This window comes from Pseudorasbora parva, chromosome 9 (assembly GCF_024679245.1).
Source record: "Pseudorasbora parva isolate DD20220531a chromosome 9, ASM2467924v1, whole genome shotgun sequence".
NCBI lineage: Eukaryota > Metazoa > Chordata > Actinopteri > Cypriniformes > Gobionidae > Pseudorasbora > Pseudorasbora parva.
Window position 1 is genome coordinate 4705510 of NC_090180.1, and position 14999 is coordinate 4720508.

General features: G+C 38.6%; 1 protein-coding gene across 2 annotated transcripts in view; it reads right to left on the reverse strand.

The window, feature by feature from the left end:
* The window catches only part of asap1a (ArfGAP with SH3 domain, ankyrin repeat and PH domain 1a), a 75377-nt gene that overhangs the window by 54932 nt on the left and 5446 nt on the right, over window positions 1–14999 (reverse strand). For both annotated transcript variants that reach the window (XM_067453556.1, XM_067453555.1), the window contains exon 3: window positions 14792–14918. In XM_067453556.1, coding sequence (XP_067309657.1) covers window positions 14792–14918 — 127 coding nt within the window. The remainder of the gene's footprint in view (window positions 1–14791; window positions 14919–14999) is intronic.

Genomic DNA, 14999 nt, shown 5'->3' on the forward strand with positions numbered 1-14999 from the left:
ACGTACTTATTTTGTTTGTTTAGAAAATGACCAATGGTTTGGCTACATAAGACCCTAATCCTCAGCTGGGATCGTGCAGAGCCCTGGGAAACTGCATTGATTTGGACCTTCAACATTTTGGTTGCCATTGAAGTCCATTGCATGGAGAAAAATCCTCAAATGTTTTTCTGAAAAAATATCATTTCTTTTCCACTGAAGAAAGAAAGACATGCACATCTTGGATGGCATTTTTAAGTGAACTAATCCTTTAATTGAGCCAAACATGCCAAGTGTGAACAGACCTTAATTTGTGACATAAATGTAATTTTGTGTAAACTATTTCCCTTGCAATGTTTTTTCAGACCACCATCTGGAACCTGAAGAGAGATCAAAAATGAAATGCAGCACTACAGTTATTATACAAACAGAGAAAGTTAAGTGCTCTATTGAGAACAAATGTAACCTTACACTCACTGGCACTAGAACAATATGACACTCTCAATAAAGGGCTACTTTGTCCGTCAATGACTAAGTATTTGCCTCTTTATGACTGGATAGACTAGAGAAACACACGCTAATACTCGTCTACAGTACTCACAACAAACCTTGACCCTCTGTTCACCCACTCAACCGATGGGCATCACTGAGCCTTTGGCTCTCTTCCTGGAGCGCTCAGGAATCACAGCCTAAATTGAAAGCACCTTTCTTGACAATATCTCAAAACCGGTCAAATAATGTGTTTCGTTAGGGCAAAAAAGGAGCAAAAAACACCCAACCTAGCACAGCATCCATCTGGACAAATCTCAAAGCTGTAGGTCCTTCAGAAACTAGAAAAACAGCTATAATATACTTTTACTGCCGCTCAAAGCAACCACAATCCATTAGATTCACACTACGAACAACCAGATCGATATTGGGACTTTATCAAGACAGCCAATCGAGAAGACCAAGATATGTCTGCCAAGCAAGAAAAGACTCTCTCTGTGGCCTGCCAAAGAGGTCTTTTACTAGAAAACTTTTCCAAGACTTGAACATACTGCCATGTGCACATTTAGGTCAGGAGAGACCTGCACCAGCTATCAGCCACAAGAAACATGAACTCCTTAAGGAATGACTTCTCTCTGCCAAGCCAAAGCCAGGAGACTTGACTGAGGCTGAGGAGAGGCTGGAGTGCACAACACAAGGGAAACAGCTCAGGCCAAAGTTTCATGGGGTTTATGAGTCAGAACTGCAGGCCAAGGGTGATCCAACTTTATTCTGTCTGTTTTCATTACAATAACTGTGGAAGAAAAAGATACAAATGACCGAAAGAAACGCAATGGAAACATTACATGAAGTCAACACCCAGTGGATCGCAGAGCCACTGAACACCCACAGGCCTGGCAAGCATCGCTCCAGAACTGGCACTGATTGAATCTGTGGCTCGAGATATGAGAAGAACAGGTTATTGTGTAAATTATGGTCTGTTTGGTTCGTATCCAAGGCAACAGGCCCTCTGATACTCATGCAGAATGCTAGGTATGCCTTTGGTTCTGTCCAAGTCTGATTAATAAACACACACACACACACACACACACACAGGTCTATGTGGTTTACAGGGACTCTCCATAGGCGTAATGGTTTTTATACCGTACAAACCGTATTGTCTATCCCCCTACACTGCCCCTGCCCCTAAACCTACCCATCACAGGAAACATTCTGCATTTTTACTTTCTCAAAAAAACATAATTTAGTATGTTTTTAAGGCTATTTGAATTATGAAGACATTTGATATGTCCTCATAAACCACATTTATAGTGTAATATCAGTGTAATACCCATGTAGTTATACAAATTTGTGTCCTCATAAACCACATAAACAGGTTCTCACACACACACACACACACACACACACACACAGCCAGGGGGAAACTCTTATGGGACTCTAAAAGAAACACTGGTCTCTGTGAAAATATCTGACAGATTTCGTAGTGCATGACATTTGTTATTGGCACATATATTACAGATTTTCTAATTCAGTATTGCTTAATACTAGACTGGGTAAACCCAGCACGCTCTGCCGGCGACTTAATTTCGCCCTGCAGCTCCGGCTGGAAACCTGTCCATATTTCTATCCTGCTTCTGTTACAAATTTGTGGAGACCAATCATTAACCACCTTATCTGTCTAACACAATGACGGATAGAGCAATGGATCGTCAGTTTGATTGGTTGAAAGACTGTCCAATTGCATACGGAGTCATCTGAACTATGCCCGTTGATCACGCCTCTTTGAAAATACAGAGCATACTCCCCAGACTAATGATCAATCTTAAAAGATGATAGTCAGACAAGCTCAATACTAAACATGTATTAGTTATTATATTTTCACATTTAATTAAATTGGGTGTTAGATGAGGTAAAGATAAAGTTAATAACTTTATGAAAATTTCAGTGTTAATAAATTAATATTGAATGGTGCACTGTAAAAAATTATATGTTCAATAAGTTATGACAACGTGTTTTTACATTGTTTTAACTCATCAAAACAAGTTAAGAAATGTTAAACCTTTTTTTATAAGTTATACAAGATGCAACTAATTTTTTAAAGTCAGTTTAACATAATTAAGTTGAACATTCAAGTCGATTGTACTTAAAACCTTCAGGCTGTGACTTTTTTTTACAGTGTGTGGTGTGTAAAACCGACCAAAGCACGCAAAAAAATTATAGACTTACTGGTTTTGGCCAGAGTTTTTTATATCAGCATATGGCAGTATAACTTGAGCAGGGTGGCTTTTGTTGGACAACCCTGAAGGCCGGTGAAAAAGACAATTTGTCCAAGACTTAGAGTGCGTCTGGTGACCTCAAAGCAAGGACACGAGACAAGGCACACTGTCTCTCCCTCAGCTGCTGCATTCGCTTGTATAACCATCCAGCTGAGCTCGGCCTGGACAATTCTCAAATGACAGACACACAGCACAATCACACAGCAGCAACAGCACTATTATTCTGCTGACTAACACCAAGCACCCACTGTTCAGTAATCATAGACTGCTACAGAGAGCGCTACTTCTGACTGATAATGACATAACCACCAGTCAACTGCTCACGTTTAACTGTGCATTCCCACCGCCGGCGGCAGGAGCGTCAAAGTGGCCAGAAGTCATTCATTTTCAATGGGATGGCGCGGCGCATCTTGGGCGATTTGATTGTCGAGGAGAGTTGAAATCAGGTCAACTTTATGGTAATGAGTAGGGGTGTGCAATATATCGAAATATTGCAAATGTGCATATCGCAACGTCACGCAATATCTGACTGATTTTAAAAGGGTACTTCAACATTGTGAAAAGTGTATGTTTTAGGTCGGCATATAGCAGAGAATAGACTGGACAGGACTGTTACTTATGTGGCTTGCTTGACATTAAAAAGAGTTAAAAACAACTCCTGGCAGTCTAGCGCTGTCTGACACACACACACACACACACACACACACACACACACACACACACACACACACACACACACACACACACACACACACACACACACACACACACACACACACAGAAATGTGCGCTCAAATGAATCCCTTCAGTTCTGTTTTGCCTCTTGTTACACACTCAAACTACCAAATACACACAGATTTTTTTAACATACATTTTTGCTAAAACACTGCTGGTCTCTTTCAGAAGTCGTAGCGATGCTTTCTTTTCACAAAAAGAATGTGAAACAAATGGTATCATTTTTAAATACTTTTTTAAAATATAATTTAAATAGATTTTACACACTAATAGCACTGTATCGAATATCGCATTGTTTAACAAGGTATTGCATATTGCATTTTTCTTCAATATCGCACATCCCTAGAAATGAGATATGACGCTGTATGGCAACCAATCAGAATGTGCTCTGCTTGGGAGTATTCCAGAGAACAAATCCTGAAAACTTTGGTTCCAACCACAGTTCCCAAGCAAAATAAAGGAGAAATCTCTCATTCATTTTGCTTGGGAACTAATCTAAGTTTTCAGGACTCGTTCTCTGGATCATTGCGTTGGCGGGTTTGATAAGAAGCCATGCAATACTATTTATACTACTACAATATTTTTATTTAGAACTAAATATTTTAGAACAAATTTTAATATATTTATATTTACATATGCAATTTAGCACATTTTCATGGTTCAGTACTGTTTTTTTATTTTATTTATTTTCTAATAAAGTTCAGCACTGTTTTACTTAGTGTTATGTTTTATCCAGTATCTATTTTAAAAACTATTGGTTGATTAATCGGTTTTCGGCAAGTGTGGTCCAACCTAGTTATCGGTAAAATCCACTATCGGTCTGCTATTGATGAAAAGGTAAGCATACTTCATGTTAAATAAAAATATATAGCCTACTGATACAGCAAAGACAACGTCGGCAGTAGCCCATTGGCCATACATATCTTGAGCCAATCAAATCAAGTTGATTGATTGATTGATTGATCAAGAAATGAATGTTATTTCACTATTTAAGATTCACCGGCTTGCCGACGTCTGGATAACACACAGCCGGGACTTTGGGCGTTGCGAGCCCTGGGAGTCTGAACTGAACCCGAATCGCAATGGACCAACAAATAAAGGAATCCAGCCTGTGACAGCGTGCTGATATGCTCTGTTAGACACGTCACATACACATAATCAATACGATCTGTAACAATGCAATACTATCGCATATAAAAAGCATTTTTTACTCACATAAGTGTGTTGCACCATTCCTGTCTGATCCAATATAGAAGGCACAGCATTGTGTTTCCATCTCAATATGTCTGCAAATCCAGTGTCGACCTGTCTTGTTTAAAAAAGATAATCTTCAGCGTGTTTATTGCTCGGTAACGCGATCAGTTTAGCTCCACGAGTCGGTGGGCGGGGCTTCAGAAGCAGCGTACACACAGAGGCAGCGTTGTAATCTTCTAATACGTGATTGATTTGAGATCCTCATTTTCTGGGCCTGGTCTTTTACTAATAGGGAAGTTTTCAGCTCTGAAACTTACAGGATATTCTTATATTACCATGACCTTTTACTTATCAAAGGCTCAAGGGAAAGCTGATTTCTCAATTCTTCACCCCTTTAAATGTAGATATTTTTCTTACAAAAACGCATCCCTTCCCTTCAGACAGCCTTTATTAACCCCCGGAGCCGTGTGGAGCACTTTTATGATGAATGGATACACTTTTCTGACCTTCAAACTTGTGAGCCCCATTCACTGCCATTATAAAGCTTGGAAACATCAGGATACTATAACTCCATCAGAAATAAGAAAGTCATACACCTATGATGTCTTGAGGGTGAGTAAATCACGGAGGGTGGGTAACTTTCTAAGTTTTATCAATTGATTTGTATATGGTAATTATTATAATAATTTCTTTTAATTTAATAAGTCTGAATTCTAATCAAATTACCATCAGGATGATTAAATTGTTTTGGAAAATGACTCAATTGAACTGTGATTTGTATAAAAGCATCTGCCAAACGATTAAATGTAAATGTACATTAAAAGAACAGCTCAATCTGCTCCAGCTAAATGAAAACATAATGCTGTGAAAAATGAAAATGTGGTCAGCACTGAAACGTCAAACTGTACAATCCCATAGATCTCACGCACCAGGAATTTCAAGGCAACCAAATGTGGCACAAATCCTCTGATTTCCCATCTGGCCACAAATCAATGGCTGCATATCAGGTCTGCTATACAATAGGTCACTAGAGCATTTTATCGTTGTTCCCATGACTACTATGCATTGCAGGCACTATAACGCATGAATGAATACACAAGAAAATAAATGTGTAAAAAAAGAAAGAAAAAAAAGACAAGCCAGTAGATGCCAAACAACAAAAAAAAGCTTCAATTGCTTGGGGAAAAAACTACATAGCTTAAAAAATTGGATTTGTATGGTGCACTGTTAGCATGTGGTATTTGTGTTGGCAAATATACTCATTGTTTCCAGAGCCATCTATAAAACGCAGTGATGAGATTCCTCAATACTGTCGTAATTTCTGCTTGGAGTTCAAAATGACACAAAATTAAAAGAGATACCAAAAATGCACATGAATAAAAAGTCTAGAATAATTCAAAAGAAAACGTTGTTGTACTAAATAATACAGTGCTTTTGTGCCCCCTTTTTTAATTCACTTGGAGCAAACAATGCAGCACATTATGAGCAAATGGTGAAGGGTGGACATCTTTTATTCATATTTTTTTGTGCTAGAGACAGGAATGACTAAGCAGCGGGTACACATATGCGTTATTGTTGTCAAGTAAAGAAAGTCAGACTACTGAAGAAGACTTCTAAAAACATTCAACTGACCATTGTGTTCTCATCCTAAACACATTAGACCATAAAATACCCAAGTTTGAGTCATGTTTTGTCAATGGTTCCCTTTAATGCTTTAAGCTCCACCTCAGGCATAAAATGAGGGAATCCGGTCTATAGTTGGATGGGTTTTGCTGCAGTGCAGAATATAACTGCGTGTCTCTGTGCAAGGGATTTATTCTATGTCCATGTAAATGAAGCACTAACTGCAGTATCAGTCACTGGGGACTTCTCTCTTAAGCACTCAGGGACATTTGACTTTTTTTGCAGAGAGGATTATTAGTGCAGGCATTACTCCACGCTGGGCAAAAACACCGAATCTCCAACGTCCTTCACTCGACTGTGCGGTTTAAAATACGACAAGCAATAAGCAAGGAGCACATTTTCATACAAGCCCTTAAGACAAAGCTAATCACTTCTGACATTTCCACAAATACTATTTGCGAATGAGACACATGAACAGAAATGGAGAATATAAAAAAATACAGTCTATGAGTATGCATGCCAGCAGCTTGTTGATAAGCAGTCGATACATCTGCCTTCAGTGCCTTGCCATCTGGTCCTCATGATGAGAATGTACGAGCACAGTGCCATGGAAACCATTATCAAGATGGAGAGGCTTTGTGTGGAATGCAGGATTAGAGCAAAGGTGTTGTGGACAAAATGGAGTGAAGGACGGTGAAAATGTTGAGGTGTGTTATTTCATATCCGGAGAATAAACTACTGTTTTAAACGTTTCTGTGGCTAAAAGTCTTAGTAAAGTAATGGTTCGATTCCCAGGGAATCCATGAACTAATAAAATGTATACGATAGTTGCTTTGGATAAAAGCATTCGCCAAATGCATTTACTGTCAAACCAAAAATTATTCTGACACCTGATATAATCTTTTACTAGTGGGTGCAGGACACTATAGTTCATTTATGTGAGGGAGGAGAGAAAAATAAAGTAAACTGACATATACCAAAAAAAGTATTCAGTAGCTATGTTTCCATCCACCTATTTGTATGCAAATTTGGGATATTGCATCAAAAACTGCTGAATGGAAACACATAATGCCAGGACGCGCATAAATTCTTAAAATACACATAAAAAAACGTATGCACTCGTTTGAGTTGGATACATATTCTATCCAATAAGAAACATGCACATAAACTAAGATGGAAATGCATTTACTGAATAAATTCCTCAATGCGCATTAAAAAAAACATGTGACTTTGCGCAATGCAAAAGAATAACTGTACTAACAGCGGAAAAAAATTGTTGTGAAGCATTTGAAAGGCTGTTTTGGTCATTCAGAAGTCTGTTGTCCAAGATGCTCGGTATATTACCCTCCTTGAACTGTCTTCCACAAATGCTTTCCCGAACAGCAGCTCTGCCTCTGAAAGCAAGACAAGCTTTATTGCATTTCGTCTGCACGCTCTGAGACACAAATAATATTATATACGAAAAATATTTTTTAGCAGCAGTTTATCAGGAAGTGATGATTATGTTGTCTTCAACTCACTGTATGGAAACTGTGCTTTATTCGCAAATGTTTTATGCTATATTGCGTATAAGTTACATTCACAACTTTTGGATGGAAACAGCTAGTGACTACCAGTAAAAAATGATAAACATTTGCGACCAAAATTATCCAGACCCTTGACCAGACCATGTTTTGCTGAAGTGTTTTTTCTTTAATTGCTAATGTGACCTTTGACAGCACAGACTGGACTAAATGAAGCATCACTTGGTCATTGGTTGAGCTAAACTGGTATTATCTAATTGTGTAGTTAAATTTAACAGCTGATTGTAATCCACATCCCTTTCTATCAAAGTGATCTGACATTATCAAGATGAATTTGTTCTGATACAGTTTAACTCTGAGTTCTTGTCATATTTCATTACCATTTTCTAAACTGTAGCAAAACTGTGATAATGTGAGAAAATGTTGAAAGTGTCTAAATAAATTTTGGTTTGATTGTATATAAATGCAAAACTGGGGGATGGCTAAACAGATATGAGAATGAGAAAAAATGAATTTAACAATGTGTAGGCTATTTGAATTTCAAAAAGGACATTGATAGTAGAGGCTAAAAGTAGAGGTCTTCTCAGGTCCCAAGATCTGTACCCATCCCAAATTGACATGCATAAATTCATTTAAAAAAAGAAGAAGACAAACCTGACCTAAAACAGACCACAAAAATTACACCCGAGTCCAGCTCAATGACAATTTCTTTTCAAACCCGACTGAACTTGCATTCAGGATTTGTGTCTTCTCTGGTCCAAAACAATTTACATAAAATTGCCCAACACACAAAGCTACTAATGTCAGATCCGGTCCATCCAAGGCCTTCATCCCAGTTTTAGACCTCAGGTTTTTGAATCGAGCTACAAGGGATATGCAAAATCATTCAGTATGGATTGAGGAAAGAGAATATAAAATGACTTTATTATTTATTAATTGATCATTTAGCCAACTTCTACAGAAGATAATTCTCAGTTGTGTCTCCTATGCTGTTTTATCACTGTGAGTTGCTTTTCCACATCAAGTGGCTTATTTGGTTTCATGACAGGTAGGAAGTTGCCTTAAGGTCCATTCACACAGAATGTGTTTTGCATTTAAAAAGGCGAGATGCGGTAGCCTGACGTGGTCATACTCAATTCTAGTCAGAATATGAGTCTAAAACGGCTCCATTGGGCTGTGATTATGAGGCGTGTTTCAACCCAACCAGGAAAGACATCAATTGGATAGACCGACAACCAATCAGAGCAACAGCTGGCATCCAGGCTAGAGATGCGGGGCACTGGAATGTAAAAAAGTGCACAGTCTCAAAATGCAGTTTATTAATTTCTTTTAACTTAAAGAGTTTTTAAAAACCGTGTCATGAACAAGACATTGCAAAAAACGCGAGCGCAATGGTCAAACATGTCCGTCCACGTTCACACAGAAACACATTGGAAAAGCAGCGGAGTGCAAAAACATCAGAAGGCTCAGAAGGCAGCTGTCTATGTAGTCAAGCAAGGCCACTCACTAGGTTTTGGAACAGAGCTAAAGATGACTCACTAAAACAAGACCGTTTCACTTTATGCTGCTGAATGTGCTGACTCCAGTAAAAGCGCTAACATCTGGCAGATCAAACACAGGTGAAACTCAAGGCCTTTCATGCACCCAAATAATCCACTTATAATCGGAAATCGGACTGGATTAAATTTCGATCTGATTGAAAGGGGTGGTGAAATATTTCAGAATATGAAATCGGATGAAAATTAGTGCATGTAAACATACCTGGTGTAGAGACTAAATCATAAAATGATAAATCTTTTGGTCATCTGAGATGAGTCTATTGGTTAATGCCTGTTTTCTGACACGTGATGGTGCTCATGGAGCAATGCACATTTTCTGTCATCTCATTTTCCGTCTTCTTCCTAACATTGCCGTGTCCTCGACTGCGTCCGAAACCTGGAAAATGCTGCCTTCGGAGGACACATTTCGAGGCAAGAAGGCATCAAAAGCACGTCCGAATTTAAAGTTTGCTTCACTTCCTGTCTCCTGAGAGACCTTCATCTGATCGATCTTTGATGGCAGGATATATGTATCGTTTGCTGCCTTTGGTATCCCACAATCCTGTGCTTTCCATTCAGTGACAGTTGAGCTGGGGGGAAAAAGATGGCGTCCAAAAGTTGCGTCTGCTGGTCAGTTTGTGTGTAAAAAAAAAAAAATTCTACCAATATTTTCCACTTCTGATGTCATTTCTAGCGAGAAATTACTAATGTGGTTATTAAACATTTGTTTAGTTCTCACCAAAACTTTCTGTTTTTCTGTAGATCATTAAACTGTTACACTGCCTTAGAAGTCTGTCTAAAATCAGTTTCATGAGGTGGCTTCATGCACAAAACACTGCCTTACAAGCCATTGTCTGATAAGGCAGCGAGGCAATGAGTCAGGTTTTCGGGACGCAGCCCTCTAGTTCTGAATCCGCACACCCTGAAAAGTAAAGCCAGAGAATTTTGATCGCTCTCTGGTGTCTGGCCGCAGAATAAGCCATAAACTCCACCCTCGAAAGGAACGGGAGCAATACTAAAAAATCAAATTACACTTCAAATAATTTATTTCCTAAGATGCCTTCTGTCATTGTAGGTAGTTCTTGTCACCCAGACATAAGCTCAAGTATACGCCCCTCAACCTGGACGTATGACAGAATATTTCTGTGTCAAATACACTCCTTCAGGATTCGACCAAGTTTCAGAAAGTTGTTTTCAGAGTATGGCCAAGTATGGTGTCATAAAGGGAGAAATTGCTTGTATGCGCACATCGACAAGAGAAAGAGCAAGAGTACGTTCATCAATGAGCTTCATCTGGGTTGTGGAAGCCATCAGCAGCGCTGTAATTTATGTGTTTCGACCAGAAAATCACCAATGTTGACTCAACAAAATCCCAGCGTTAAGGGAACGGTGGATGCAGTTTGTTTTTCTGGAGTTCTGCAAGTGTGTGTGTGTTTGTTCCCGGGCATGAGTCGAAACTGCAGGCGGTGAGGGAAACTGCATCAAATGTGTGTTTTGACTGCATGCCTCCACGAGCTTGGCTGTTCTCAGAGAGATATGAAGAACGCAATACTACTCTATAGATGCTCAAGATGTACATGAGACCGGCAGAAACTGAGTTTGTTATGCCCCCTTTATAATGCTATAAAAACAGGGTGTTTTGTAAAAACTGCTTTAGATTGAGTCTGCAGGAGCAGAAGCATCCCCTCAGAATCACTACTGCACAGATTCGGCATCCAAATAACAGTCGGCAACAACCGTTTCTGGCATATTTTGGCTTCATTTTTCTACAGTAAAAAGGAAGTGGAGACATGTCGTCTATCTCTTTTTATGTTCTGAATAAAATAAGAGAGAGGAAATCCTTTGGATTCCAGATAATGTATACAAAAGAGGCCAAAAGACCATGTGAAGCTGCCAAAACGAGACACCACTGAGGAGTCTCTCCAGATCACCAGAAACATCATTAGCTAAAACCACTAATGGGCTCTGAGCCACTAAACCACTAACCCAGCCTGAGCATTCTGTTTGTCTCTTTAACACCCTCGCTATAAAAAAAATACGTTCAGCCTGCCCATGTGTATTATTCAGAGCGCTGTTCATTCACCTCCCATTCATTCTGCCTCACAATGCCTCCTATCACTGCCCTAGACATTGCTAATTCATGGTGGTGACATTCATGTCTCCCAGTGTCATTCAGGGATCACCATGTCTGTCTTGGCCATTAGAACCAGTGTATCAATAGAGAGTGGGCTCTGTGGCAGCGCGAGAGGAAGCCCCTTCATCCGCCTCCAGAGCTCTCTGTTGTCTCTTGGCAAGTCAGGTGTTCACTGGCCCATGTGTAAGTGGGTTAATCCCTTCTTTCTATCTCACTCGTTCTGCTCCTGGAACCACTGCTCAGGAGAATAACCTCTCCGTGTTACATGAACTATTCTTAGAACATCACAAATCTCAGATCCACAGAGGATGAGCGATGCTGGCTTGTGGGATTCCTGCTCTTTGAGAATTAGGGAAGCACAGCTGGCTGTTCCCAAGTCCCAAAAACATCAAAGCTTGCAAACACTGCAAAAAAATGATTTTCTTACTTAGTATTTTTGTCTTGATTCTATTAAAATATCTAAAAATTCTTACATTAAGAAACATTTACTAGACAAGTAAAAATAACTGTCTTGTTTTGAGAAAAAATAACTCAAAATTAAGAGTTTTTGCTTAAAATAAGCAAAATAATCTGCCAATGGGGTGAGAAAAATAATCTTAATTCAAACATACAACAAGATTATTTTTCTTACCCCACTGGCAGATTATTTTGTTTATTTTAAGCAAAAACTCTCTTAATTTTGAGTTATTTTTTCTCAAAACAAGACAATCATTTTAACTTGTCTAGTAAATGTTTCTTAATGTAAGAATGTTTTGATATTTTAACTAGAAAAAAGACAAAAATACTTAGTAAGAAAAGCATTTTTTGCAGTGAATAATCTAGGCGAATGCATTTTTACGTCTATGGACGAACTAAAAGAGCTTAATTCATGATGATAAATTATTTAATAGTTCATATGGTGAAATGAACTAGCTGATAGCTTTGGTATATTATCCCAAATGACATGCAGAAACATTACAAAAATTAAAACCACTTTCAAGTAAAGGTTATGCAGTTTCCCAAATCCCATTTGACTCTACCACTCTCTGCTAGTCCATGCTTTTCTATGAACATAATAACATACAGACATCTAGGTCACGGGGACCATTAGCCCATCTGTCTTCGCTTATGTTCCAGTGCATTTGTTGCTTTTTACTAATTAACCGAGGTTGATCTAATCACAGTTTCACTTGTATAAGGAGCTTTACATTCTATGGATACCTCGAAATATATTCATCAATTTAGGGCTGGACAATCGATGCTAATATAAAATGCAAATATTTCTTAAATATATACATGCATGTGTGTGTATTTACAGTATATAATATACGTAATAGTTATACACAGTACATACACATATGTAAAAACGTTTATTTTGGATGCAATTAATCATGATTAAACTATATAAAGAAATGTATTGTTGTTGTTTTTTTTAATTATTATTAATGTGTATTTGTATGGTAATTACATGCTCACTCCAAACCTGTAAATAAGACTTGTACAAAACATTATGTATTTTATTTCTTTTTTTAATTTTAAACTTGTTTGTTTGCTTTGTAAAGCACTATATGCAGTAAACATTATAATAGCATAATAGTTAATATCATTAATAATAACTGTCAATTGTATGACATAGGTCATGTGACGTCAATATGGTGGCTACCATTAAAGGTGCAGTGTCTAGTATTTATGAGGATCTATTGACAGAAATGCAATATAATATACATAACTACGTCTTCAGTGGTGTATAAAGACCTTATTTCAAGAACCGTTATATTTTTATTACCTTAGAAAGATCCGTTTCTATCTACACACACCGCGGCTCCCCTTACAGTGAAATCGAAATTTTGCGCCGTCATGTTTCTACAGTAGCCCAAAACAGACTAAGTTCTCTACAGAGCGCTAGTCACTTTCTGCTCTGACGACATTTTTGTCCCGTGTCGGCCACCATAATGCAGGACGAATGCAATTCAAAACCTCACCACTAGATGGCGCTAACATTTCCACGGTTCCCGATGTAAATAATGCAGAGCTCTTCAGGTCTATGGCAGCCGATACTGTTCACGCAAACACCAGGAGCTGCAACGTAAACTGCGTAGGAGACTGGAACAGGCAAGAACGAAATTGTAAAATAAAGTCTTCTTTTTTTTTGCCGCACAAAAGTATTCTCGTCGCTTTATACATTTAAGGTTGAACCACTAGAGTCATGTCTTTAATACCTTTCTGGCCCTTAAATCGCTGTCTATGGAGGGGTCAACGCTCGGATTTCATCAAAAATATCTTAATTTGTGATCTGAAGATGAACGAAGGTCTTCTGGGTCTTACCAACATAAGGGCGAGGAATTAATGACAAGTTTCATTTTTGGCTGAACTAACGCTTTAAAGGGCAAACCCATTCCACATAACGTCACAGTTAAAACCAATAGATTTTTCAAAAGCGCTGTTATTGTTATTTTATTTAAGCAAAACACACACACACACACACACACACACACACACACACTGCCTCTACCCCTAAACCTACCCATCACAGGAAACATTCTGCATTTTTATTTTCTAAAAAAACCCATCCTGTATGATTAATAAGCATTTTGAAAAGTGGGGACATGGGCAATGTCCTCATATTTCACCCTCTCCTGTAATACCTGTGTCATACCCATGTCATTATATACATTTGTGTCCTCATATTTCACAAAAACATGCCCACACACTGCACACACACACACACAAACAATACCAAGCGCACCTTAAATACTGAAGAATGTAATTTCATGAAACATAAATGTTTTTTATAAAAATTCCCATTGACTCATTTCAAGCGCCCAATATTCACTGCACATCCACACCACAGCATCGATGACATCACAGAGGTTTGAATCCAACGGACCTCTTTCAATGCGAGATAAACAAAATTAATTTTTATAAGCGCATTAACTTACAATAGCCATCGAAACCAATAGAATTCTTTGTTTTTGAAAAATAAATTCGTTAACTTGCGCACAAAGCAATAAAATACCCTTAAAACTGCTGAAGTAAGGACTAAACGGTGACAATATTATTGAATAAATTACAGTGTGTTGCTGTTAACAATGGATATATTCATATATATTCAACAGCGGCGCATTCTGTGTTTTGTAAATCAATATCTACCGAACTACAGTCAACCCAAAGGGGCCGAACCGGTGCTTCAAACGAGAAAGAGAGTGTCAAGGAGAATGTAGGACAGAAATGAGCGTAAAGTGTGTATAATAAAGTGGCTCCTCCATTGGACCGGGCTCGTTTTAGACCCGTTATTCGCGTTGAGCTGTGACAGAGCGGCCTTACCTCTTCCAGAACATTGACCGTGTTCCGACAGCTCTGCAAGCGGGTGGTGAAGCTCGATGTCGTGGGTGAATTGTAATCCTCCGTCGTCTCCGAGAGAAACTCGGACACGGAGATCTGATCCGGCATCCTTGCAAACACAGTCGCCCAATAAAAATGGAGGGGAGAAAAATCACAATAGCACCATGAATTAGACAGGGGTGGTCAAGAA